The sequence below is a fragment of the Pelobates fuscus genome, chromosome 1 (assembly GCF_036172605.1).
Source record: "Pelobates fuscus isolate aPelFus1 chromosome 1, aPelFus1.pri, whole genome shotgun sequence".
Classification (NCBI taxonomy): Eukaryota; Metazoa; Chordata; class Amphibia; order Anura; family Pelobatidae; genus Pelobates; species Pelobates fuscus.
In genome coordinates this window covers 392314532-392339827 of record NC_086317.1, presented here as the reverse complement: position 1 = coordinate 392339827, position 25296 = coordinate 392314532, and the positions used below count along the sequence as shown (strand labels likewise).

At 39.0% G+C, this 25296-nt stretch overlaps 1 protein-coding gene across 3 annotated transcripts in view; it reads left to right on the top strand.

The window, feature by feature from the left end:
• The window catches only part of BAZ2A (bromodomain adjacent to zinc finger domain 2A), a 74176-nt gene that overhangs the window by 267 nt on the left and 48613 nt on the right, over positions 1-25296 (top strand). For 2 of the 3 annotated variants that reach the window (XM_063427027.1, XM_063427013.1), the window contains exons 2-5: positions 17037-17205; positions 19959-20096; positions 21128-21655; positions 22523-22705. In XM_063427027.1, the coding sequence (XP_063283097.1) occupies positions 19961-20096; positions 21128-21655; positions 22523-22705 (847 nt within the window). In that variant the 5' untranslated portion in view covers positions 17037-17205; positions 19959-19960. Of the gene's footprint in view, positions 1-17026; positions 17206-19958; positions 20097-21127; positions 21656-22522; positions 22706-25296 lie in introns of those variants that run through there. The other variant, XM_063427020.1, reaches the window with a different exon arrangement.

Below are 25296 nucleotides of genomic sequence, written 5' to 3'. Positions count from 1 at the left end.
GGTCCTACGTGTAGTCTTTAAGGGCACCTGGGGAGAGTAGTAAGGGGCATTCAGCAACCATTGGCCAAATCTGAGGCAACTATAGCACACTGTGGGTTAGGTTACCAGCGGAACTTCTGAGTGTTCCAATGGAACCCTCTGCTATGTATTTATAAAATATTTTACCAGAAAGAATACATTGAGATTACTCTCGTTTTCAAGTATGTCCTGGGCCCACAGGGTTATCCAGCAAATAATTAGTCATCAATCTGCTGTCTTAGTCACTAGACTAGGCAGTGATGGGGGTCAATTTGATTATGGAGGGGGGTATAAAACTTAAAGTACATTGTTTACGCACAGCATAGACCTCCTAGAAACAGCCATGGTTAAAAATAAAACAATTTCGTTAAAAGAGCCCAAGATTGTCCATATTTGAGTGAATATTTGACCACCTAACATTTGGAGAAGGCAGGACCAGCTCCTCCATAATCAGTATGCCACTTTGGAATGGTCACAAGGATGACTCTGGATCTGAGATCCCTTTGGCTACCCTAAACGCATCATTAGCTGTAAGAATAACTCCCCTTACAGTAATAGGACTGCCATGTTTCACAGAGTGCAGCAGTTTAGATATTTCATTGTTTAGACATCACTGTGTGCAATAATTAAAATGTCAAAATCATACTAGCTTCCTGTATTTTGAGCTGGTTAGGGTGCTGGTGCCTCAGGGCTGTAAGATAATGATAATGGGCCCAGCCCACTTAGTCTGAGATCTGGCTGTATGGGATTTATCATGACGGGTTTAAAGAAACAGAAATAACAAAACACTGGCAGCTTCTGAATGAAAACAGGCTTGGCCAATTTGAGCTGTTGCCTGAGCTTGTGAGCTTTGCTAAAAAAAAAAAAAAAAGAGGAGGGGGAAGTGGGGGTGTCTGCAAGGAGCCAGGACTGATTCGTGATCCTCTTTGACTGCATGTGATGTAGCGGTGTGTGGGAGGTTTGTGTATTTGTATGTTGTAGAGGGGTGTTAGCAGAATTGCAGTGTGAATGTGTGTGTAGGTGATACCTCTCCATGTGTCCCATCTGCTGAGGTGCGCTATTCCTTTCAGAGTTTACTGTATCTGTCTGTCTCTGATCCTGGAATTGGAAATATAATATATAAGAATATAATAGCAGCTGCAGGGCTGGGCAACATCCTGTGTCCCAGCTGCTATACTCTAAAATCCTCATCTTCCCAAACCTTCTCCATTCCGGAAGTTGACTGTCCTGATCTGGAGGGGATTTTTTAATTTTATTTTTTATTTTTTTGTGGTAAGGATATGACAATTTCATTTCCAATGTTCTTTTTGTTTTGTGCATAGCCTCAAAAGGGTAATTTTGTGGATTATACTATACTGTTTTAACCCCTTAAGGACCAAACTTCTGGAATAAAAGGGAATCATGACATGTCACACATGTCATGTGTCCTTAAGGGGTTAAAGGTATCTTTTTAAATTGTGAATTTAAATTGACATTATTTATAACACACTCTAGGGTAAGTTTAAGGGGTCATTATGGTGAAGTGATGGGTTGGGTTTAGAATTAAGGGGGGCTTGGTCTCAAGGGAGTTATTGCTTTCAAAATGCTGTGGACTGTTACTCCCATGATTCTCAGCTAAACTAACAAATTATAGTTAATTGCTAGAGCTGAGCACCCTTCACATAAAAATAAAATCCACATAAATTACTCATCTCTAAATAGCCATCCATCATGGTTGTGCGGGAGTTTATGGGACAATAGTGTCTTCCTTTGTATTTTTTTATCTTCTGCTAACCATATTAGGTAACCATGGATTATAATGCAGGCAGATTGGAGATCAGTATCATTTTAAAAAGTACATTTAAACTGGGAAAAAAATCCTAGAGTTGCTTAGGGATTGTAGAGAAAAAAAAGTGACATATATTTTGAGCCAATCCACGTCATTCCACTGTTTTCAGAGAAAGCAATGATAGTATATCATAAACATGTTCCCATCATTACTACTGTAATTGTTATCCTGTGGTTCAGATACTGTAAAAACATATTCTGGTGCAACAAGCGCACTGGTCCCATATTCTATTAGTTTTTCTGAGATTAGCAAGAATCCCTAATTATATGATTTTTCACTCTTACTCTTGGCACTTAAAGGGTTAAACCTGTATTACCAATGCCCAATTCAATTTTATAGCACGTAAATACCAGCTGGGCAAGATCTGACTTGGCATGTAGGTTTGAATTTTTATTGAATAAAATGTAGTCTGAAAGTTAGGTCGCCCCCAAGAACTTTGAACCCCAGGGATAACTGGCTGTGGTGCTCTGACGGTGCATTTCTGGGTATGAAAATCCTACCTATACCTACTCCAATGTTCAGTAACGTGACTGGCAGCGATTCTAAAGACTCCCCAACTTATGCTGCTGGAGATTCCATATTCCTTGGCAGCCTGCGAAACATGTTGTGTCAAGGGAGAAATGTTTGGTAATGCTGTTGGAATTTGCAGATACCAAATTTGCTTCAAGATCCAGTACAATCTGACTTCTCCTTGAGGTCATTGATGACTCTACGCTCTAGAATTCAGCAGGGTTTATACTTAACATGACAAAGAGTGAAATTAGCAGAAGAACAGCTGTACGTTCTGTGCCATTTTAGAATTCGGTCTGGGGTGCCTTGCACAACCATTACAATGTGCTGTAGTGGTTATGGTGCTTCAGTGTCCCTTTAATCTCCCAACAAAGCTGAAAGACATACTGTGTATACTTTCGTACTTTTTTTCAGTATAAGCAGCTATTATAGTTATACTGTTCCCCATGAGTTATATCAAATACCCAGTATTCATGCACTAGCCGTTCAGCTATTTGAATTCTATTGTTTCACTGCACTAAACCCGAATCAGACAAATAACCAATATTGGTATTTTATTACCTACTTGTAATGAACAATCTAACATTAAAAATAAGTATATTTATTTTTTTATGTGTTCTTCAGTGTAATAAAACAAAAGATTTAAAAGGATGAAGTGCTGATCCATAAAAAAATAGGTATGTTAAATATTAAATAAGGGAGAAAAAATACAAACGTACATTTAGACACAAGACGCTTAATCTCATATATGTACGTGTGTGTAATTTATACAGTCAGGTCCATAAATATTGGGACATCGACACAATTCTAATCTTTTTGGCTCTATACACCAACACAAAGGGTTTGAAATGAAACAAACAAGATGTGCTTTAACTGCAGACTTTCAGCTTTAATTTGAGGGTATTTACATCCAAATCAGGTGAACGGTGTAGGAATTACAACAGTTTGTATATGTCCAATATTTATGGACCTGACTGTATATATATATATATATATATATATATATATAGCACAAATTCAACGGTAAGCCAGCTCCGGGCAGTATCCTCCCAGCAGTCACCTGTCCTCTTCTGAGATCATCCTTAGAGGTGTTCTCTGATCCAATCAAATTCTTCTCAGAGAGAAGCATACCTATTGAACATGTGCGGCAATCGCCACACTCCACCAATCAGATGCTTCTCAAAACTGTTATACAAACAGGTGAAAAAATATCCAAGCTTCATTGATCAAAGTGGGTTCTGGCTAATGGTATTTTTTTCATAATTCAACTGTGGACAATGCCTTTTATTTAGCTAGATTCATACACTGATGAGCCACAACATTAAAACAACTGACAGGTGAAGTTTATAACATATATTATAACGTTACAATGGCAATTGTCAGGGGGTGGGATGTATTAGGCAGCAAGTGAACAGTCAGTTCTTGAATTTGATGTTTTGTAAGCAGGAAAAAGTGAGAAAGTGAAAAGATCTAAATGACTTTGACAAGGGCCAAATAGTGATGGCTAAACAACATGGTCAGAGCATCTCCAAAATAGCAATTCTTATGGGGTGATTCCGGTATGCAGTGGTTAGTACTTTCCAAAAGTGATGCAAAGAAGGGCAACCGGTTAACCGCCATCAGGGTCATGGGTGCTCTAAGCTCATTGATGCACGTGGATGGCTAAAGCTAGCCCGCCTGGTCCCGTCACACAAAAGAATTACTGTAGCTCAAATTGCTGGAAAACATAATGCAGGCCGTGATTGAGAGGTGTCAACATACAGTACATTGCAATTTGCTGCTTACGAGGCTGCATAAGGGTGCATCATGACAACCACTGTCCACCTCTTAAAGTGCCTTCAGTGGTAACGTGAGCTTCAGCAATGGACCATGGAGCACTGCAGTGGAAGAAGGTTACCTGGTCTCATGAATCACATTTTCTTTTAGATCAGGTGGATAGCTGGTTGTGTGCATCGTTTACCTGGAGAAGAGATGGCACAAGATGAAGAAGGCAGGCCGGCAGAGGCAGTGTTATAATCTGGGCAATGTTCTGCTGGGAAACCTTGCTTCCTGGTATTCAAGTGGATTTTACTTTGATAAGTACCACCTACCTAGAGATTGTTGCAGACCAAGCACACAATGTTGCTCGCTGATGGCAGTGGCCTCTTTCAGCAGGATAATCAACACTGCCACAATGCAAAAATTGTTCAAGAATGGTTTGAGGAACATGACAAAGAGTTCCAGGTGTTGACTTGACCTTCAAATTCCCTAGAACTCAATCCAATTGAGCATCTGTGGGATGTGCTAGAACAAGAATTGTGATCCATGGAGACCCCACCTCAAAACTTGCAGAGCTTTAAGACAAGCTAATGTCTTGGTGCCAGATACCACAGCACGTCCAGAAGTCTTGTGGAGTCCATGCCTAGACGCATCAGAGCTGTTTTGGCAGCACGAGGGGAACCTACATGATATTAGGAGGTGATTTTAATGTAGTGGTTGATCAGGTATAGTAATAACTGATAGACTTGTACAGTGCAGTCTGCCCCCTGTACAAAGAATGCTAAAAAAGGCAATTTTCTTCCTGTTCTACAAACATCAAAATTATCTCAATGGAAAACCAACAGTCAGATTTCTCCTTGGATCAACAAGCTGTTACTCCACCTATCAACTTTTATATTCTTCAATATTATGTTTTTTTTTTTTTTTAAAAAGCATATAGACGTTGTCTAGGAATCTGAACATAATCTAATAAATCAACCTCTTTAGGCAGATTATTCCACATATTTGTTGCCCTTACTGAGTATTCTTACCACTGATATCTACAGATACAGCATACCTGCCAAATGGATTGGATCTGATAGGACTTTCCCATTACTGGACCCCTATTCTGCCATGCAGATTTGCATAAATGACAAAAACAAAAACAGCAAAAATGCTCATCCCAGCACATTTTATTTACTGCGAACACAGTAGTGTCAGAACACCCGTTACTCCCATGTACACTTGAAAGGGTCCCTGTAAGCACCGTGACTGCACCAATTTGAGTCTCTATTAAAAAAAACAGTGTGTGAAATAAACACATATTGTTTTACCTCAGTGTGTTTTTTTTTTTTATTTCAGGGCCCCCTTTTTACTTCAAAAATGATTTAGAAATTAATTCATTATCTACTTATAAACCAGCACAATACCTCTTTTGTGCAGCCAGATCCTCCTCTGCTGATGTCATAAAGCCTGAAAAGATATCTGTCTAAGCAAATGTTTCTCATTGAGAAGCATTGTGGACTTAATGGACGTGTGCAGCAATCATCATGATTCACCAATCATATGCTTCTCAGAGAAGCATTCAATCCATTGCTTCTCCTAGAGAAGCATTGAATGTATGACGTCCTCATGCAATGTGCGACGATGTTGAACGTTGAGAACGGACTCAAACTCAGCTCTGATCGTAAAAGCACCATAAGGTGTTACATTGCGGTGAGATGAAGATGGTCTGGGTGCTATAGTGTCCCTTCAAGCAGCCTAAATGCCCAATGTCAACTTTCTCCAAGTTTTGTGTGCAGTGTTTGCACGCCTCATGTATAACTTGGAATGTATTCTTTTTTTATACAATGAGTGAGAGCCGAGCTGCAGACCGTGCATGTTAAGACTGGACGGTGTGCTAAGAGAAGTGTTACGACTAAGGCTCTGTCGATAGTAGAACATAACTTTGTTCACTAAACAGTGAAGCAGGCTATGTGTAAACTGCTAGCTGTCGCTGTATGGCTGATCTCAGTTTATAGAGCAGCTTCATGTATCCCAATGAATTAGTTCAAATGATCTTGGACAAAAACTACCTATTCTATAAATCATGGGACAATAGTGGTTTCCTTGATGATCTGCCAGTGATCAAGCGAAGCTTTAAATGTCAGTAACTTTTAATTTTTTTCTGCATTCTTTTTCTATAGCATTTTCTATATAATCAGTTAATAATAAGGCTATGTTTTACCCCACAGCTTCCATTTAGGGTATGTTTTATCTTCTGCCAACCATATTGGGGAAACATGAATTATAGAAGGACAAATAATGCACGCAGTTTGGAGATCAGAATGATTAAAGTAAAAAATAAGTAAATTTAAACTGGGAAGAAAATTCATGTTCAGGATGCTAATCTTACCCACTCATGTGTTATGGAGAAATGCCCAATGGACAATATCAGTCTTAATCTGAGTGTCCAGTGGGTTTAGTTTATAACCTTCACTTATAGTAAGTTCTATGAGAATATTCTATATACACATGTAGTAAAACTATTTTTCTCATTAGAGTCCCCCTTTTTAATACTAGTTATAAAATATCTTGTTCATAAAACAAAAGTGAATGTAGGTAATTGGGCAAAAGACACATAACTTGGTTGAAAAAAATAAGCTGAATTACAATATATCCACTACATATTAATGTAGTGGTTTTGGTGAACAGATGTCACCCCTTTTTCTCGGACAGTGTCTAGGGTTGCTGAATCTCTCATGTCGAGGGAACCATTCACAGCATTTCAGATCTGGACTGCCCTTCTTTGAGGGACCAGTTTGATATGCAAATTGTATAGGTTATCTCTGTAATTGCACAACTGAACAAAAAAATCTTTGGGATAGGGGGCCTGAGCAGGGACTAACCAAAGGGCAAGCTACTAAATTTATGCCCATTCTCAGTGTTCCCGTATTCTCTGTTTTTGTAAATATTGCCCTATCTGAGAAACAGCAATCTTTACATTTGTCCAAAAATGTTCCCTTAGTGGCTCTCAGACAGACATATTAAATCTAGGCTAATAACTTGTAATATTTGCATTTGCCCATAACAATGGCTAGACATATGCATTGTTCTCTAGTGTAAACTATAAAGTAAATGTGACATTTATACACTTTTGATAAAGGTAAGAGTGAAAAAAGTAGCATAATTATGCACTAAAGTGAGAATTCAAGATGAATGTTAAATTTAAGGCAAAAGTAGCCAAACTGAAAGCAGCTGACTAAGAGAATTGTTCCAGTTCGGTTATTTCGACCTTAGAGTTGAATTCACCTTGAATTCACGCTGTAGTAAATAACTCTGTATGTATGCCAATTACATTTTTCACTCATTGAAGTGTTCATTGTCCAAAAAAAGGTTGGGAACCACAGCCTTAAGAGAGTCAATCACTAAATTATAGCAGAGCTATATACCGTCTGTGCATTTAATTAGTACCGGTATTTACCCCATTGATTTTGCGTGTCATGTAGCATCACAAAACGGAGTTAATATTGATTTTTACTGGTATTTTTTTTACAAACAGTGATTTACATGGTTACCTAAAACTTTAAAGGTGAAGAATATTTTGATATAGTCATACAGGTGTAAAAACCCAAACACTACCAAATATTTTTTGGTAGTGCATTGTCTCTCTTTGCTATGTGAATCTGTAATAACCTTGGAAACCACGTAGTTAGTTGCATTGAGTCCACGTTTATGAATTTAACATACACTTTTCTATGAACAGAGTTTGTTCGACACGGTATCCACTAAATTTCAAACTGTAAAGAAGTGAAATATTTTCAAACTGTATAGAGGTGAAATTTAAACCGTATATCAACAACAATATAATTACCAAGGGGCTCTCAAACCAAGTCCAGAATAAAGTTCTAGAGGGTAAATATCGGGGTTAAGTTAAAAAATAAACAAATTCATACTTTGGATATCTATTAAATCTATAGTACGAAAGAGAAGAATAAGTCATTACTCTAACTCTACATAGAGAATGCTGTTGACCAAAGCTTAGTGACCAGCTAAGATGGGCATTAGTTAGGCAAGCAACCAAGAAACTAAAGGTTCTGGAGACAACTATGGGGAATGCTCTAAAAATCATGGTCAAGGATATGTGATGAAAAGAAAGCCATTGCTGCAACAACAAAAAAATGTGGCAAATCAAATCCAGTTTGTAGTTTGCCAAAACCCTGCTCCCTTTTCTCACGGGATGGCTGCATTCACTCAGTGTTTACAATTTGCTAGAGGGATTGCAGAGGGAGAGCCACTTTGATTTGGAAAGAGGGAGAGACACTATAGGGCATAGTGGAAGAGGCCCTATTGGGGGGCATGGAGAGAGAGACCATGGAGGGCTGTAGGAGAAACTGTTGGAGGACAGAGAAAGGAACACTATGGTGGGAAACTGTGGGGCAACAGAAGGGGTGAAAAAATGAGGATGGAGGAGGAAACAGTTTGGCACCAGGGACTGATACAGTTGGGGCAGAGCAAGTAACACTATATAGAAGGGGAGGGACAGATACTATGGATGGAAAGAGGAGGGACAGTACGAGGGAGAGACAAGATGGCAGCTGAAGGAGAGACAATATGGAGGCAGAGGGATAATTAGCATGGAGGAAGATGAACAGAGGTAATTAAATATGGGTGATGCAGCTCAGAGCTCTAGACGAGGGCCCTAATCTGAAATTCTGCCTAGGCCCAGGGCATCGCAATCCACTCTGTGTACAGGAAAGATGTGGGCATCAATCTTTCATATTTAGTACCCCATATCATGGTCTGGAACAGTCTTGAGTTGCAACATTGAAGCAAACCTGTAGCAGGTGGAGTTTTAGTTTGATGGTCAACTAATATTTTTAATATAATAATCCTTTCATCAAGTTATGATCGGAAATATATATATATTTTAAAGGAAATATATGTAAAAAACAAACAAAAACTAATCTTTACCTTAAGTATATTACAGGATCCTTCAGACATATACATACACCTTGGGTCAGACAGTGTTTGAAAACCAACAGTTAGTCTCTATGGTCTTCCCTGCTTCTGTGCATGGAGTGAAGCAGGGAAGACCATAGAGACTAACAGTAATTTTTCAAACACTGTCTGCCCCTAGGTACATGCATATAGCTGTAGGATCCTGTCGTATACTAAACTTAGTGATGAGTTTTTCTCATTTTATTTTACATATACTTAATTTTTAAAAACCTATTTACATTCAAAACTTGATTTATGGATTATTACATTAAAAATATAGTTTTGAGATGACAGTTATTCTTTAACGTGTAATAATGTTCAAATACAGAAGAAAGCAGGAATTCCCAACAATAGACATTACATACAATTTTTATTATTAAAAGATAAATGTTATTGATGCTACATAATGCTAAAATGATAATCATAAAACATTTTTGTTTTAATATCACAATTTTTATTGAGTTCCCATAGTTAGACATTGTTAGACATTGTATTCGAATTACAACTTGTAGCTGAGAACCTGGAAAGTCATTGTCCATATTGGAGTTATAAAAGTGCATATGCATTAGCTCCCCCTTTTCACCACAATCTCTGGTGTACATGAGATGAGAGTAGCAAAAGCACCAACCAACTTCTTCACATAGAAAAGCATCAAACTCCGTGCTTTTCTACCTGACGCATTTCATGGTACACTGCCGTATGTTGTGTATGTTCACTGGTGGAGGGAGGGAGTATTCATTCAGAAGAGGACTAACACTACTGGAGGCAGGGCTTATTTTACGATTCAGTAGTAGGCTGACACTGGTAGAGAGAGGGAGTATTGATGCACGCAGTGAGTTTGAGTCTCACATACACAGTCCAGAGGGCTTCACATTGCAGGAGTGTTCACAGCACTGCCTACAAGTGAATGATCTCATTCAGTCTGTTGCCAGCACGCAGAGCGTACTGACGTCAGACATCGTTTTTGCACAGAGTTGACATTAGGCAGTCTGGAACAGAGTGATATGTGCCGGGGTGCAAGACCTTGGCAGAAAAGTTACGATATCTCTGCATAGGCAGTGTTTCAATCAGAAACGCTACACGCACGATTTTCTTGCTCAACTTCTGAAACCAGAAGTGGTCATGGAGGCTGGTCTAACCCTTTAACCCAAGGATATAACCCTACAAAATGTGTTAATGTCCAATCAGGTTGCGACATATCATAGGCATTATATGCACTGTAGCCTGCTGTCTACGATCTCCGTATGTTAGACTAGGCCTTCGTGATGTTACAGCAGCTGTTGGTCACCATATCAGTAAAGTTTTAAAGTTGCATTTTTTTTTTTTATTATTCTGTATTTTTTTTTTTTTTTAATTCTTTATTTTGGTAGTGCATTGTTAAGTACATAGGAAACATAAACATGTCAATAAAGAGCAATATAGAGTGTCACAGGAAGTAATATTATACACGTTGAGATTGCTGCACTTTTTTTTTAAATGGAAAGAAAATATTAATGAATAGTGGTGTTCTGCGCTTTGGGTAGGGGAGAGTGAAAGGTGTATTATCATAGGCTTCGCACCGACTATGGTTATGAGGTATAAGGATTCAGTATTGAGGTGATGAGCCGATTACAGCTTGCTGGTGGGTAGAAAATCTAGACCTATAGATAAGCATGTATTCAGACTGCAGATGCGTGTTAAGTAAGGCCAGTACCTAGGCTGGCATCTGTAAATGAGCCTATCGGGTAGAGCGGTAAACCATGCTATAGCAGATGTTTAGAGGTGGTACCACCGTTATGAGACCTGTTTTTACGTAAAAGCTAGCTTGGGACCAGGTACAGGTCTTAAGTTACATCTAGTGGTTTCCGCGTTAGGGTGTCGGTAGTGTGAGTGGTGCCCTCGTCTTTTCAGGAAGGGGGTGCTGCCTGCTTACGGGCATGGCCGACCTCTCGGTGGAGGTGTTGCCCCTAACCAAGGGGGTAGCGGGGGGGGGGTATTAACGAGTCAGTGACTGAGCCTGTGTGGCTGAAGAGAACCGGACTGGGTCCATGGGAGGCATCACTTTATGGGTGCCTGGTTATGTTATAGTATGTCGAATCTCCCTACTCCTGGGTGGTCAAGGTCATGTGGGAGATTCTGCAGTGATAAACAGAAAAGGAAAAAGAGAGGAAAAAAAAGAAAAATATATAAAGACATTCGGTGAAAACAAGCGAATAAAGTCATATCGTTAAAACTTTGCAACTCTGCAACTGTGCAGCCTAGAGCTGCTGGTGGAGCAAGTCCCTCCATTGGGTTTGGGTCAGGGCTGGTAGAGTCCCTGTCAGTCAGGTGTCCGGCGGGTCGTTGCTTGCAGGTCTTGGCACAAATGGTATCACTTTGGATGGGTCCCATCCGTGGGTGTGCTTTGGGTCCGCCGTGGCTGTCGTCACCTCCTGTACATCCATAGCTGTGAGGAACGCTGGGATATCAGTCCCTGTGGTTATCTTTCGTGTGATCCCCTTGTGTGTAACTAAAAGTGATCGTGGGGGTCCCCACCTGTAGGGCACTCCTGCAGCCCGCAGTCGGGCCGTGACGGGAGCCAGGGTTTTTCGCCACTGCAAAGTGGCTTTGGATAAGTCCTGGTAGTAGGCCCTGAATGTCTTGTAGCATAGTGGATAAGATTAGTAGGTCTTGTTTAGTTGCAGGCTCAGTGTTACCTGCAGATGCTGTGGGCTGTGGCTGTGTGTCCTCTTCTGGGCTCTGTAGCTGGGATGCTGCAGGGGCTGCTGTGTGGGGAGGCCCTGGTGAGGGTGGGTGGTCTGAGGCCGCCATTGTGGCTGAGGTGTGCCGCTGGAGCATAGCTCCGATGTCCCTGTGATCAGGTACATTACCGGGTGTGGGTTTTTGATTTCTGCGCCCCATGGATGTATTGGCAGGTGTTGTTTGGGGCGACCACAGCTCCGCTGCGTTTCCTTCAGGTTCCCCGCCCCAGAGAAACTCGAGGTCGCGGTATGAGGGCTTGTAGTAGGCCCTGGTTTTGCGTTTTGCCTTAAGGTGCTTCGGGGAGTATTGGAAGGGCATCTGTGGATTCAGCGGGGTGTCCCCTGGCTGTGTCTGGTGTTTGCAGGGCCGGATGGTTGCTCGTTTCCGAGATATCGTCGAGATTGTATGTGGATTTGGCGGAGCTGGGAGAGATGGCGTCCGGTCCGGTTCAGTGCCAGGCTCCGCCCCCCTATTATTCTGTATTTTATTGTGCAAATAATATACATAAGAGTCTTGTCACGCCACAACAGCGGACCAAACACATGCAGTATACATATATTGACATCGTCATGGCATTTAGATTTCTTGCACATTTTTTATGTTAAATGCAGTCTCTAACATATTAGTCAAGGATGTCTAGGTTGAGTGAGCCTGAGCAGGTTCATGAGAGATGCTAGACAAAGGAGTTAGTAAACTATAAAGTTGCTTTTTATAGATATTACATTTTGACTGGAGATTGGTTTCTCTTTTATAATACATTAATACTTCAGTATTGTTTCTTGGACATCCCAAGTCATTGTTCAAATCTGTATTTCTTGGTAGAAAATATAATGTATGTGCCGTGGTCTATCTAAATGCTTTGCTTTTCCAAAATAACAGAGTCTGGGGTTCATTTTTGCCTTGCATAAAGAGAGTGGCAAAATTGTTATGTTGAGTCTGTCAGGGTATTCACAAAAGTGAGAATTTACAGTGGAAATGTAAAATCGTGCAAATGTACTTTGAATTCTCAATTTTGTATGTCTTCCTGATAGAGAAGTATCAGCTAGCATGTCTGTTCCATTACGACAAATGAGCCTATAAGGATCCTTGCAGCCCCCCAATCGCCCTTTCATTGGATGGGGTTAAGGGTAGCCAGAATGAAGCAGATTACCCTATGGTGTCTAGACCTTCACTCCAATACTTGAGGAGTGACATTGTCATGTGTAAATAAAATTATATGGCTGAGTGTGCATGTCATTAACAATATCAGCCCTGAAAGTATAACCTCTGCACTCAGCATATTCTTATATGTAAATGTACCTGTAAATGGCCTGTCGAGTTCACTTTACTTGTAACCACTAAGTCGACAACAAACACCTATCTGGTTCTCAGGTCTCCTGACTCTTCCCAGTTATTCTGCATGGCTGTCTGTGGTATGATGCAAGCATATCACCCTCTCCCACACTACCTTGAGATGACATTAATCTCATTAGATTTGTTCATTGCCAAAAGTTGGCAAAAATAGTTCACCAGTAAAAGTAACCCATTAATAATAATTTAAATAAGGCTTACATTTTCTCTGTATCTCTGTAACCATCATATCTACAGCCAAAACTCTGAGAAATGACTTTATCTGATACCATTTAGGCTCAGTTAGAATATGAACGCCTGGGTGCACTTTAGCTATTTGGTTGTTGACAGTCATAGGATCAGTAGTCTTTTGTCTTTGACCACATTGTCCATTCTAAAATTAAAAGGAAGTCCTGCTACTTACTGTCTCCTCCTCCCCATGATTGGGGGTGGTTGAGGAATGTATTTTTTCTTTACTGGAGCACCCTTCTGAGATACTTAGCATATCACTAGGAACAAAGATCAGGCTGGATTAAGATCTTTTTATGTTAAGTAGAAATACTAGAAGTACCTTGTACCAACATGGAGTTCACGCACTGCAAGGATAACAATAGACACCATTCAAATACCTTGGGTATGTGATATAGTTACTTGCTGGGCAAAGCCTACAAGCTTAAAATAGAATTAATAGGAACATAGGCATACTTTTCATGTAGTAGTTAATGGAATAACAAAATAATTATTGCACATTTCAAAGGCAATATGAAAAACCCATATGATAGTTGTTGTAATTCTGCTAATTAAGAAATTTACTAGAGCATTTCTCTTCGGTAGGTGATAATGAAAACAGACTAATATTTTGCAGAACATCAACTTTGAGAATTTCATGCTGCCTCTAGATGCCAAAATAAGCTGAAAAACTAAAGAAATAACTACATAAAATATACTGATTAGCTTGTTTACAGATGAGCTGTTAAAATAAATCTCATTAATAAGGAAAATGAATCAAATTACTTAGCACTTTAACTTATTCAGTTACATATTAACAAAATAACAGAGAACAGAACAAACAATAGTTAGGATTCCTTATAAACCCTTCAGTTACTAATCTCTTCTTCCTTCAAGTTAAATGAACACTCCAGCTTGGACCTCACACCCTTTTTAAAAATAATTTATTTAGATAATGCATTGAAAAAATATTCCAAAAAAACCCTGCTCACTTGAATTCCAACCATGTGTAGACTAGACATGGTTTGTAAATGGTGGGGGATCATACGAGCAAGTTGTATAATTAAGATACACAAAGGAAGCTAAAGGTCTTTATACAAGAGACAATACTATATTTCAGTTACATTGACAGGCTATATATACATTATGTGCATTTTTGCTAAAAAGAAATGAGATTAGGATTTTGGTTAATAAGGCTCACCACAAGGGTTGATATACATTCTGCTCAATAAAAATAATGCCTCTGAAACATATATTTTCTTAAATGTGTGCACCTCCAATGACTCCCTACCTTCCCTACCGCTAGGCCCTATCCAATTTTATTGATACCCATGTCTCTCTGGTGCTCTAATCGTAGGAGTTGACATTAATGCTGCCATTTGTCCAGTCATAGATAGGAGCATGCGGGTTAGGATCCTAAGATCTCCCAATATGGGGTGACAGGGCAAATTGCCAAATCAGTTAGAAAGCAGAAATTATTTTACTTTTGGATGTTGAGATATCCACTAGAACAGGGCTGGTTTTTTTTGTCCTCACCCCCATGTGATTTGTTCCTGCACAGATTTATTCTTACTGTCCAAACAGTCTGTGGCTGAGGTCTCCTGCTTGTCAGTTCACTAGATCAGATGGTCAGATCATGCTGACGTTTCTATCACACTAAACTAAAAACATTGCTGCCCCTTGGAGCTGTAGGCAGAGAAGTATTCAGATGCCCCTAGGCCATTAACTGGTTTGGGCCTCGCTTTTTATTCTTCACATATGGAGGATGAATGGTATCAAGCAAATTCAAGGTTCCATGTCTAACCAGTGGGCCTTAGGCGGCTGCCCAAGGTGACCTTATGAATCGTCCTGCTAAACCCTGTAGGCTTTCCATACTTAAAATGTGCAGGTTTTTGAGCAGACCTCCAAGGAAGCCACATGCTGTTTCCAAAAGAGTTGCACCCTGTGGGTATCTGTTCCATCAGTGTAAGAGGCCCCTAAGGCTGTTATTAGTGGGAATTTACAAGGATATCTTCAATTCTAAAAAAATGCAAAAACAGAAGCCATCATTAGGTTACATAACCTGCTTAGGTTTCTAGAGCTGGAACACAAATTGGACCCTACCTTAGTGGGCTTAGTGAAATTAGATAGAACTAGGGCAGATATTAAGCAAATCTAGAGCCTTATTTGTTCCAAGAGAACCTTCTATGAAGAGATGAATACACACTCTTAGCAGATAAGATAGGGCCGTAGGGCTTCTTTTCGGCTGATCAGCAAACTTAGAACTTGCGAAGGAAATATTACAACTAATTGCACTAACTTGAGGGTTGAGCCGGCAGTGGAGTGAAGGGGAGTAAACTCACCTTTAATAGGCTACAGGCGGCTAAATAGTTAAATTACAGCTATCGTGACAGTAATACATGATTGTATTCCTGTCACTATAGTGTTCCTTTAAGTTTTGTAAGTTCCACAGCCGATACAAACAAACACTATGTGAAGATGAAATGTTAGTGTTGACTAAATTTGTTCCTGTCACATACTAGGGTTGTCCAGCATTTATGTTGGGGATAGTGCCCCCTTAACATTTCAGCAAAACTAAAAGTAGAATACAACTCATAAAGGTGCAGCACTAGACACATTTTAAGACCCACAGCACAAAATTAGAGTGATTGAATAGGAAGAGATTAGACTTGAATAAAAGAGAACGTATTAGTTATTTATTAACCATGGATTTTAACACAATCGATCTATGTAGGTAAATCGGTCTGAACATGTTATCTTAAAAATACAGTGCAAGGTGTTCCTATGAAGAAAAATATTTATTGAAAAAATATATAAACAAATAAAACAAAGTTACAAATCACCAGCTGGTAATTCTGTGATATTTTCTTTGTATGTTATAATTTTTTTAAAGTTTTTGTATTTTATTGCTTTTCCAATTTTATTCATTATGGTAATTTGATTTTGTTGTATTCTGTATACAATTGTTTTACAATATGAAAAAAAAAAAAATACAAGCTGGAAAAAAAGTTCACGTTTTTATTTCTAAACTCCGATTTGTAGCAAAAATGAAATTCAAATGGCACAAAAATAGCTGAACCCATAAAAAATAAAATATAAAAAATGTCCAGTTTCTCTATTTTACAGCAATGGTTTAATCTTGTACATTTTTATTTAAATTTGTGACAGCTCACAGTTTAGTAAATAAACCTTTTAGGTTTATTGACTCAACACTGAATTGTGAAACCAAATTACAAAATTTAGGCAAAAAAAATTGTCTAAAAAGCCCAGTCAGTTGTGATTCTAACCCAGTTGGAGAATTTTAACAAACCATCCAATTTCCCCCTCTAAAATTTTGCTATATAGATTTCAGCCAACTATAATTCGGTGTTTATTGAATAAATCAATTTTAATAGTTACATTTGTTTATTTTATCCAGTCTAGAGGTTTATTGGCCTAAAAAGTGACACTCTCTAATCAGTTCTCTGCAGTCCCCAGTTTAATGAATAAACCCCCATGAAAACCCTTTCTTATTTTGTTTTTGTGTGAACAAAGTGATCCTCTCCCCTAGGCCTCCCAGGACAGCATGCTGTTGTAATAATAATATAAATGCGAGCAGCGCCCGGCAGCCTCCCCCTTTCAGTATCGGAGCACATTTCGTGCTATGTGTAAGTGAATGCGGCTCTGTCTCTCTCGCTCTCTCTAGGACCCGGCGGCTCCCAGCAGCACTTCCTGCCTCGCTCTCACGGTGTGTGTACTTCCAGCCCCCGGAGCCGCTTGCCTCGTCCTGCTACCTCCCACAGGCCAGGCCGGGGACACCATGTGAGGACAGGCCGCAGCGCGCACAGACTCTCCCTCTCCAGCCTGGCTCCCAGGTCAGTCCCAGCCCCCCTTTCCCCCGGGCCGGTGGGTGGGTGATCCAGCCGGGCCCCGTGTAGCACTGTATGTATCCCTGCCCTGGGTATCCCTGAGCCGGGCTCCTGGGAGCTGGAGACTTCTTATAGCAACACTTCCACAACTTCATGAACCAGGACCGGGCTGCTCTCACCCCCTCCTCCCTCCCCCTGTATAGAGCCCAGTGCTGTGTGATGGGATATACTGTGTATATATAGTCCGTATTACACTGTATGGCACTGGGTGACTGCTGTATGGTAACCTGGGATGTTTATAATCACTCTCTGTGTAATAATGATGATAATGCTGTAAGTGCGTGTCTCACTCAGCATCTCATTACTATGTGTACACAAGGCCTAATCAGCCATTTAATGGCCTCCTATTTTATTCCTTGTTAATCTGCATCAACCCACTCATTAATTTCTCCGGCTCAGATCAGCTCCCTTCCTTCCCCCCCCCAATGCTCCCAGTACTGGAGGAGCACTTACCTGCTTTATGGTTTTACCCTAGCTGGGGGAGCCTGTTCTATAAATTGGGATTTGTCAAAAAACAAAACAAAAAAAAAACATTTTATGGAATAAACTTGTGTTGATTGTTAGTGTGATTGGGGCTGGCTGTGTATTGTGTGTAGTGTGGTGTGTGTGACTCTGGCTGAACAGTAGGTGTCCCAGTAAATGGTGTGTTTGTTATATAGCGTCATTCCCCCCTTACAGAGCTTACATCTGGTTTGTCTGATTATCATAATATTTATTTATTTATATATTTTTTGGAGACCATTTTATAACTGGTTAAGCTTCATTTTGTAATAATCAGAATAATAATGTGTCAAGCAATCCCCATCGTGCTCACATTGAAGCAAATGGAGTGTGTACGTTTAGATCAGTTGGAACTTTTTTTTTTTTTGGTCTCTTTGTTAATGAAAGCTGAATTCTAGCTCTTTTTTTTTTTTTTTTTTTTTTTTTTTAGATACATAAACAAGGGTGGGGCACAGTGTAAATTGAGTTTCTTTATGATGTGCTATAGAAGTCAGTTGCTGCTCTTATTAATAGCCATCGTTTCACATAATTTAAAAGGAGTTTGGAAGGAAGGATGCTATGAAATACCTCCTTCTGCCTGCCAGCTCCGTGAAGGAGTGAATACATTAATTTATAGACTGCATCACTCAACTGAAAAGTTGTTTATCATATGCTAGTAGTACATTATACCTAGGATGACCCAATATTTAATTTAGTTAGTATATCTGGGGTCACCCTACAGGATGCTACTTATTTAACCATTATATGATCAATGGTATTCCACAAATCATGATATAACCGGGTTTGTTCACCCCCTTGACACCAAGGGGATATGTATTATTTAATAAAGCACCAGTGTGATCGCCATATGTATACATCTCACATTATTTTGGCTATATCCAAATTAGATATTCTATCAGAATTGCACCTATTATAAAATTATTTTATTTTACAGAGCCTCTGTATTCCTGATAAAAGTATTTTACATATGTGTATCTAATTAAAGCCTGTCTTTAGTAATTATATACTTAGACATTTTATTCTGCCCATATAAAACATTTTGTTAGCATTAGGGGGATGTTTGTTTTATTCATTTATTTTGCTTTCCGAGCTAAACAAACATAACTTTAAAGAGATATTGGTAAACAGATTCGGGATCAACCAATATAATTTTTCCAAAGCCGATGCTGATACAGATTATTCACCTTTCAGACCAATTGCCGACAAGTGGTGCTGATATTCTGTACATTCAATGTTTTGAAAAAGCAACACAATTTCTACACAAATCTGCCAATGACTGAACATTTTGATATCATCCAGACTCCTGTCATTCTCAGGCAGCCAGTACATGCTGGGATAAGTGTGATCCCAGCATGTTTTCGCTGTCTTTTCTTTCCTTTATCAGGCAATGATCCAATATGTGTCAATATATTCCTTTTTTTATCTTCAGATAGCCCTTGTCAATTCTGTACTCTGGCTCATGTGTGAAAGTGCTACATCCTCCATAGAGGCAGCCATCACTGGTGACAGCTGGGGCATTTCTTGAAGGCGGTAGCTCCGCCAAGTTTAGGGCGTAGGAAAAATACTGCGACAAAGTGGTCCCTACTTTGTCTCAGTATATCTGTTGACTGGGCTGGCATTTCAGTGGAATCCCAATACGGTCAATGTAAGTATTTTTTGGTGGTGTTTACATTGATGCTTTAATGTCCCAACGTACCAAACACACAAAATGTAGAGGTTTGACAAAGGTCCCATTTTTTTTTTAACTTTCTCTTTTTAATTTATTCTGGCGTTGTTGTGGGTCAGTAACTTATTTTGTGCGCTAGGGGCTTTGGACTTAAATAGAATCAATTATTGAATCTATTTTACTTCCAGTGTTGGCATTCAAAGTATGAGAAACATTGGACTTGTGAATCGCAGCTGTCACAGTGCATTCACTTTTCTCTCAATGCTTCTTATAGAAGTATGACTAGACAAAAGTTATAAATGTGCTCCTTGCCTCGTTTGCTTTGCAGCCTCTAGACTAGTGACTATCTGACATCCACTACCTGGCCTGGAAATTGCAACATGAAAAACAGTGAACCAAAGGGCATGACGTTGTATGGCATGTTTAGTTTCTGTTTCAAATGCAAATAATATTGAAAGGCTTTTTTTTATGTGACAAATAAACAAATTGTTGTGGCTGAATCTAACATTTAGGTATGTGTTTGAAATTTCAGATATGGAGGCAAACAATTATTTGGATAGCTCTGGCCAACCCACATTACCAAAAACCTCAGGACTGAAACAGCTGCCTCAATCTTCAGAACCAGTTTACATGACCAGTTCTCTTTTAAAACTTCCCCAACAAGCAACGGGTATGTATCCACACGTAAAACATTGAGGCTGAGCAATATTCCTATGAAAACTGCCTCCCCGTCAACCCCGTACATAACCTCTTCTGCAAATGTTGTATCGATGTGTAAATAAATCCTTCCCCTTTCAAATCTTCTTATATTTAAAGGGACACTATATAGTCACCAGAACAACTATAGCTTAAAGTAGTAGTAAGGCTATGTACATTGCCCTACCCACTCCTCAGATGGCCACTGGAGGTGCTTCCTGGGGGCACTGCATGGGGACGCTGAATTCTGCTCATAGAGATGCATTGATTCAATGAATCTCTATGAGAAAGTGCTGATCAGCCAAAACAGTGTTTAGCCCCGCCCCTTACCGATTTTAGCCAATCCAATGCTTTCCCCAATGGAATAAGGTGAGTTTTGCACTATATGGTGGGTTTAGCACTATAGGTCAGGAATACATGTTTGTGTTCCTGACCCTATAGTGTTCCTTTAAATATCTCAACTCTAGCTGATTGTAATTTTCAAGATACTGTTACTGTGATGTATATTTTCTAAAACCAAAATGTGGGCTAAAAAGTCCAGATTGGATTATAGCAAATCGGCTATTGGTGCCTTAATTGTACAACTTGTTTTTCAAATCACTGCAAACTGGTGTTGTAGTGAACAATCCATGTTGTGTATGTGAATTGTTAATAAACAATGAGATCATTGCTGAAACCGTTTCTCTGAAGAAAGTTATTAAATTCACGCCTGAAGGAAAAATAATTTCTATTTAGTGGTTAGTATAATATAAACATACTTTTAATAAAGCTTTTTTTTTTTTTTTACCAAAGAAGATCTCTCTTGCACCAAAAGTCTAGTATCTTGTCCTCCAGTAATGTATTTGTTTTTTCTCCATAGATGTTAATATTAGTCATCCCTTCTTACAGGGCTATTCAATAAAGTGTAATTCATAGTCTGGTGAAATTACTTTTATTTATAAGGGACTGAATTCTGACTTCTACTTTCACTAAATACATCATTAAGGTTTTCTTCTCTTTATTCAGGACTAAGTTGTGAAATGCCAGTCAATGGTCGAATATCTCCCACTGTATCTGCAAATGCCCAGGGAACATTTACATTGGATTCCAACCCCACCTGTCATCCTGCATCTGCAAACTATGACTACCTCTGGAAATACACAAAGTCACCTATCCTCAAAGACTGCCATGGGCTTAGTCAATGTCAAGTGAATGGCTCGTCTTCTCCAGTGACCAATGGCCCTTCATGTAAGGGAAGTGCACGAGAGAACTGGGAAAACCATGTTACGAGCCCAGCTGCATCTCTCAGTTTTGGTGCACAGGACTTGTGCAATTTCAATGAAGCTAAAGTAAAGGTGGCAACAGCAGCTAATGGAACAAACCATGACTTTTTTGAGACTTCGAAACCAGTTCCTGGGTTGGACTCCTGCATACAGACTCTCTGCCCATCCTCCAATGCATGGAAACCAGAACAAATGGAGTCCAATACAACTGAAGAAACAAAGAATGGCAGAGGGTTAGTGGAGTGTCTGGAGCCCTCTCATGAGCAAACAGGTGCTGTATACAAATTAATTATTTATTTGCCTAAAATTATATTCTTAAAATTGCTGATCCACTTTCTGTGCAGTGAACTACTATTTAATTGTAAGCAAAAGTTTATATTGGGTTTAAGTAAAAAAATAGAAATCTTTTATTATTCTTAAATTAATCTTTATTATTATATTTATATATATATATATATATATATATATATATATATATATATATATATAATATTTTTTTATTTTTTTTTTTGGTGATCCCTGATAAGAGACTGTGGTTTCTTAATATCTGGATGAGTTATTTTATGTTTGGTTTTAACAATCCATGCTAGAGTTTACCATTCTCTTTTTCATGCTTTTATTTTTTAATATAGCTAATGCATCAATGTATTAGTTAACGAGGAATGTAAAAGAAATACATTGTAATTATAAAAACAAACAAAACACCAACGCTTCTGTTTGAACTCCCTGAATTTACTGGAAATGTCCAGGATTTGCAGCCTCTGTAGTAGCCTGGCCAGTCTATAGAGTAGCTCAGCCAAGTTTCTTCCCACTTTCAGTGGCAGTGCTGAGTTTATTCAGTACATCACGGCACTACAGGGTATTCTGGAAGGTGTAGTTCAGTTATTGGCCCTTTTATTATAGAAAGTTACAGTTTGTACAGCAAGTATGAAAGACCGTTCTAAACACAATGAAAATAGAAACCGATTAAACAGTGTATGAAATGTGATGTCAATTATTGTTCTAAAATGCTGACCTCAATTTGCACTGTGCTAGAACATTGTAAAAACCTTCACTGTGATGGTGAATGTTACAAGCACCTTATTTAGTTTCCTTATATGTGTATAATTTCCCCCCCCCCCTCCCCCCCACTTTTTAGATAAACGCAATAGTGAGTGCAATGGAACAGAAATGACATTGGCACCTTTTGGTGAAAACATGCCAAGCACACTTCCTCCTCCCCCTGATGTGAGCAATTTGGATGATCCTTCCCAGCTTCCATCCCAACTGGAGATTCATAACTCTGATTCATTGGAGCCTTTTGGAACAGCCTTCAATGAAGGTAAAGTAGATTCATTGTGCATTTAATGCCTTACTTCTATTCCACACCCTGGACCTCCTAAGTTCTTTTGACATCCTTGTAACATAAAGTTTCAAATTCCATCATACTTACCTGAAATGTGTGTCTAAAACTGATCATCTTCTCACCTTTTTCACACGCTTTCTTTACAAATCTCCCCCTACTGTTATTCACTTTACAGTATCATCTATTAAAATCATGCAAGAGATTTGTGTCAAGTACAAACCTGCCTTTTTTTTGTCTTCCTATCCGTCCTGACCCCATATAAACATTGTGTATCACTTCTTTGCACTGTAAGCTCGTGGTTAGGACTCTCCTCTACTTTAAGCAGTGTATAATCTCTGCAAAATATTATATACAAATAATGTGTGTGTGTGTTAGTATGTACTCTGAATTCTAAGCCATTCATTGAGAAATGTGTTGCTGTTGTCTTGTTTATAATGAAATTTTAGCACTTTACATAACTCCAGTGTATTTAGTTAAAACTTTAAAGGCAAAAAGATGTTTATCTTTACAGTAGCTGCTTTTTATTTTACTGGGTGCAGCCGATTGGTCCATTGCCAGGGGAGGTAGTCAAAATTCCAAAAGAGACGCTCCCGTGTTCTGTCCCTCAATAAATTTTCCTTTTAAAATTTTAAGTTCAGGGTAAAATATGGCAATAAAGATACCCCAACCACTAAAAAACAAAGACAGCAAACCTACCAAAAAGTGTGCCCTCTTACAACACCAAAAACAATAATGTAACAAATAAAGAAGTAGGGATGCAAAACCAGAGATACACTTCTAAGGTGCAGGTATAAAAATCTATACAACCTTTCAATAGCGAAGTAGGCGATATCTATATAAAAAAATCGCACATCCTCAGTCAGAAAAATCTTCAGAGATATATGAAACACAATCTTCTATCTTTCCTTGTAAGGTAAAAGAGACCAAATAATAGTGGAGATGTAGATAAAACTTAACAGAATTTATTATACAATGCACTTACAACAGGGTCCAAATAAAAACGCATGAAATCCACTCCGAAGGTGGTAGTGACAGCATACAATGTAAGTCCCCCAAATAGTGTAATCCGACGCGTTTCGTCTAGATGACTTCCTCAGGGATTTTCTGACTGAGGATGATGGGCTTGATTATCACTGCAATCTTGTGAGTTCCACATTATCATCCTGCGTGTCCTCCATGTTTATTCTGTAATACACTATGTGCGATTTTTTTTATATAGATATCGCCTACTTCGCTATTGAAAGGTTGTATAGATTTTTATACCTGCACCTTAGAAGTGTATCTCTGGTTTTGCATCCCTACTTCTTTATTTGTTACATCAGGGTAAAATATGTTAGTGAGTTTTCACTGTATGAAAATGCTACTGAAAGTTTAAAGGAACACATTAAAAAAGGTGAAGTGTTGAAAACAAGTTTTAAGATTAGTGGATCCCCACTACCTTCTAGAAATCTGCACTTTTAGAGAGTGAGATAGATGTGACACTCTGTTAAACATGAAAATGCTTCAGCAAGCTAAAGTGCTTTAGGAGTTTGGGGTGTTCCCTTAAGAGAGTTGTGTGTATTGCATTTTCTCTAACTGAAATCTTCCCGAGCCAGGATAAATTTTCTGCAAAATATATATATATTGTGTGTCTAAACTATCTTGCAGTAGTATGTATCTGTTCTATGATATGGACACTTCATGTCCAAAGTTAAAGGAACACAAACATGTATCACTATCTAGCCCCCTTCAACTCTTCCTCCCCCTCCCTCCTAAATACAGTGAAATCGTTCCTGCCGGTGCTGGCTGACTGCCTCCTTGGCTGACCTCATCAGAAGTGATGATCTTAGCCAATCACAATGCTTTCCCATGGGAAAGCATTGGATTGGCTGAGATCGTCAAGAAGGCAGTCCAGGTGGTGGAGCCAAACACTGCCCTGATCAATCAGCATCTTCTCAGAGATGCATTGAATAAATGCATCTCTATGGGAAATTCAGCTTCTGGTCACTGGAGATGTCCCTAGGTTGTAATGTAAACCCTGCATTTTTATGAAAAGACGGTGTTTACAACAAAAAGTTTGCTTGGACTGTCTATACTCACCAGAACAACTACTTTAAGCTGTTGTTGTTCTGGTGACTAGAGTGTCCCTTTTTAAGAGTTTCTGGAATCCTATGTAAATTTTATTGGTCCTGAGTTAAGACTCATCTAACACCTTTGAGCTATTGTTATTTTTATATTCTTAAATGGATATTCTAAACAACATAACCACTCAGCTCTATCTAGGGTTGTTGCCTAGAGTGTCCACATGCAGTCCACCGGTTTAATGTCAAACCATTTATGACTGTTTTGGGGTTCTTCCCAGCACCTGGAGATCCCCCCCTCCTTAACATAATTTATGATGGTGAAGTTACACGCACTCCCTATCAATGCCATTTTTTTTCCTAAGGTTTTTCACATTTTAGGCCAAAATAGGTGAGCGGGAGATTTCTTTCCAGTTTTTTTTATTTATTATTTATATCTTTTTTTATGTCAAATATCAATTAACAGTTTAGTTAAGAAAACTGTGTTTTTTTTTTTGTTTTTTTTCT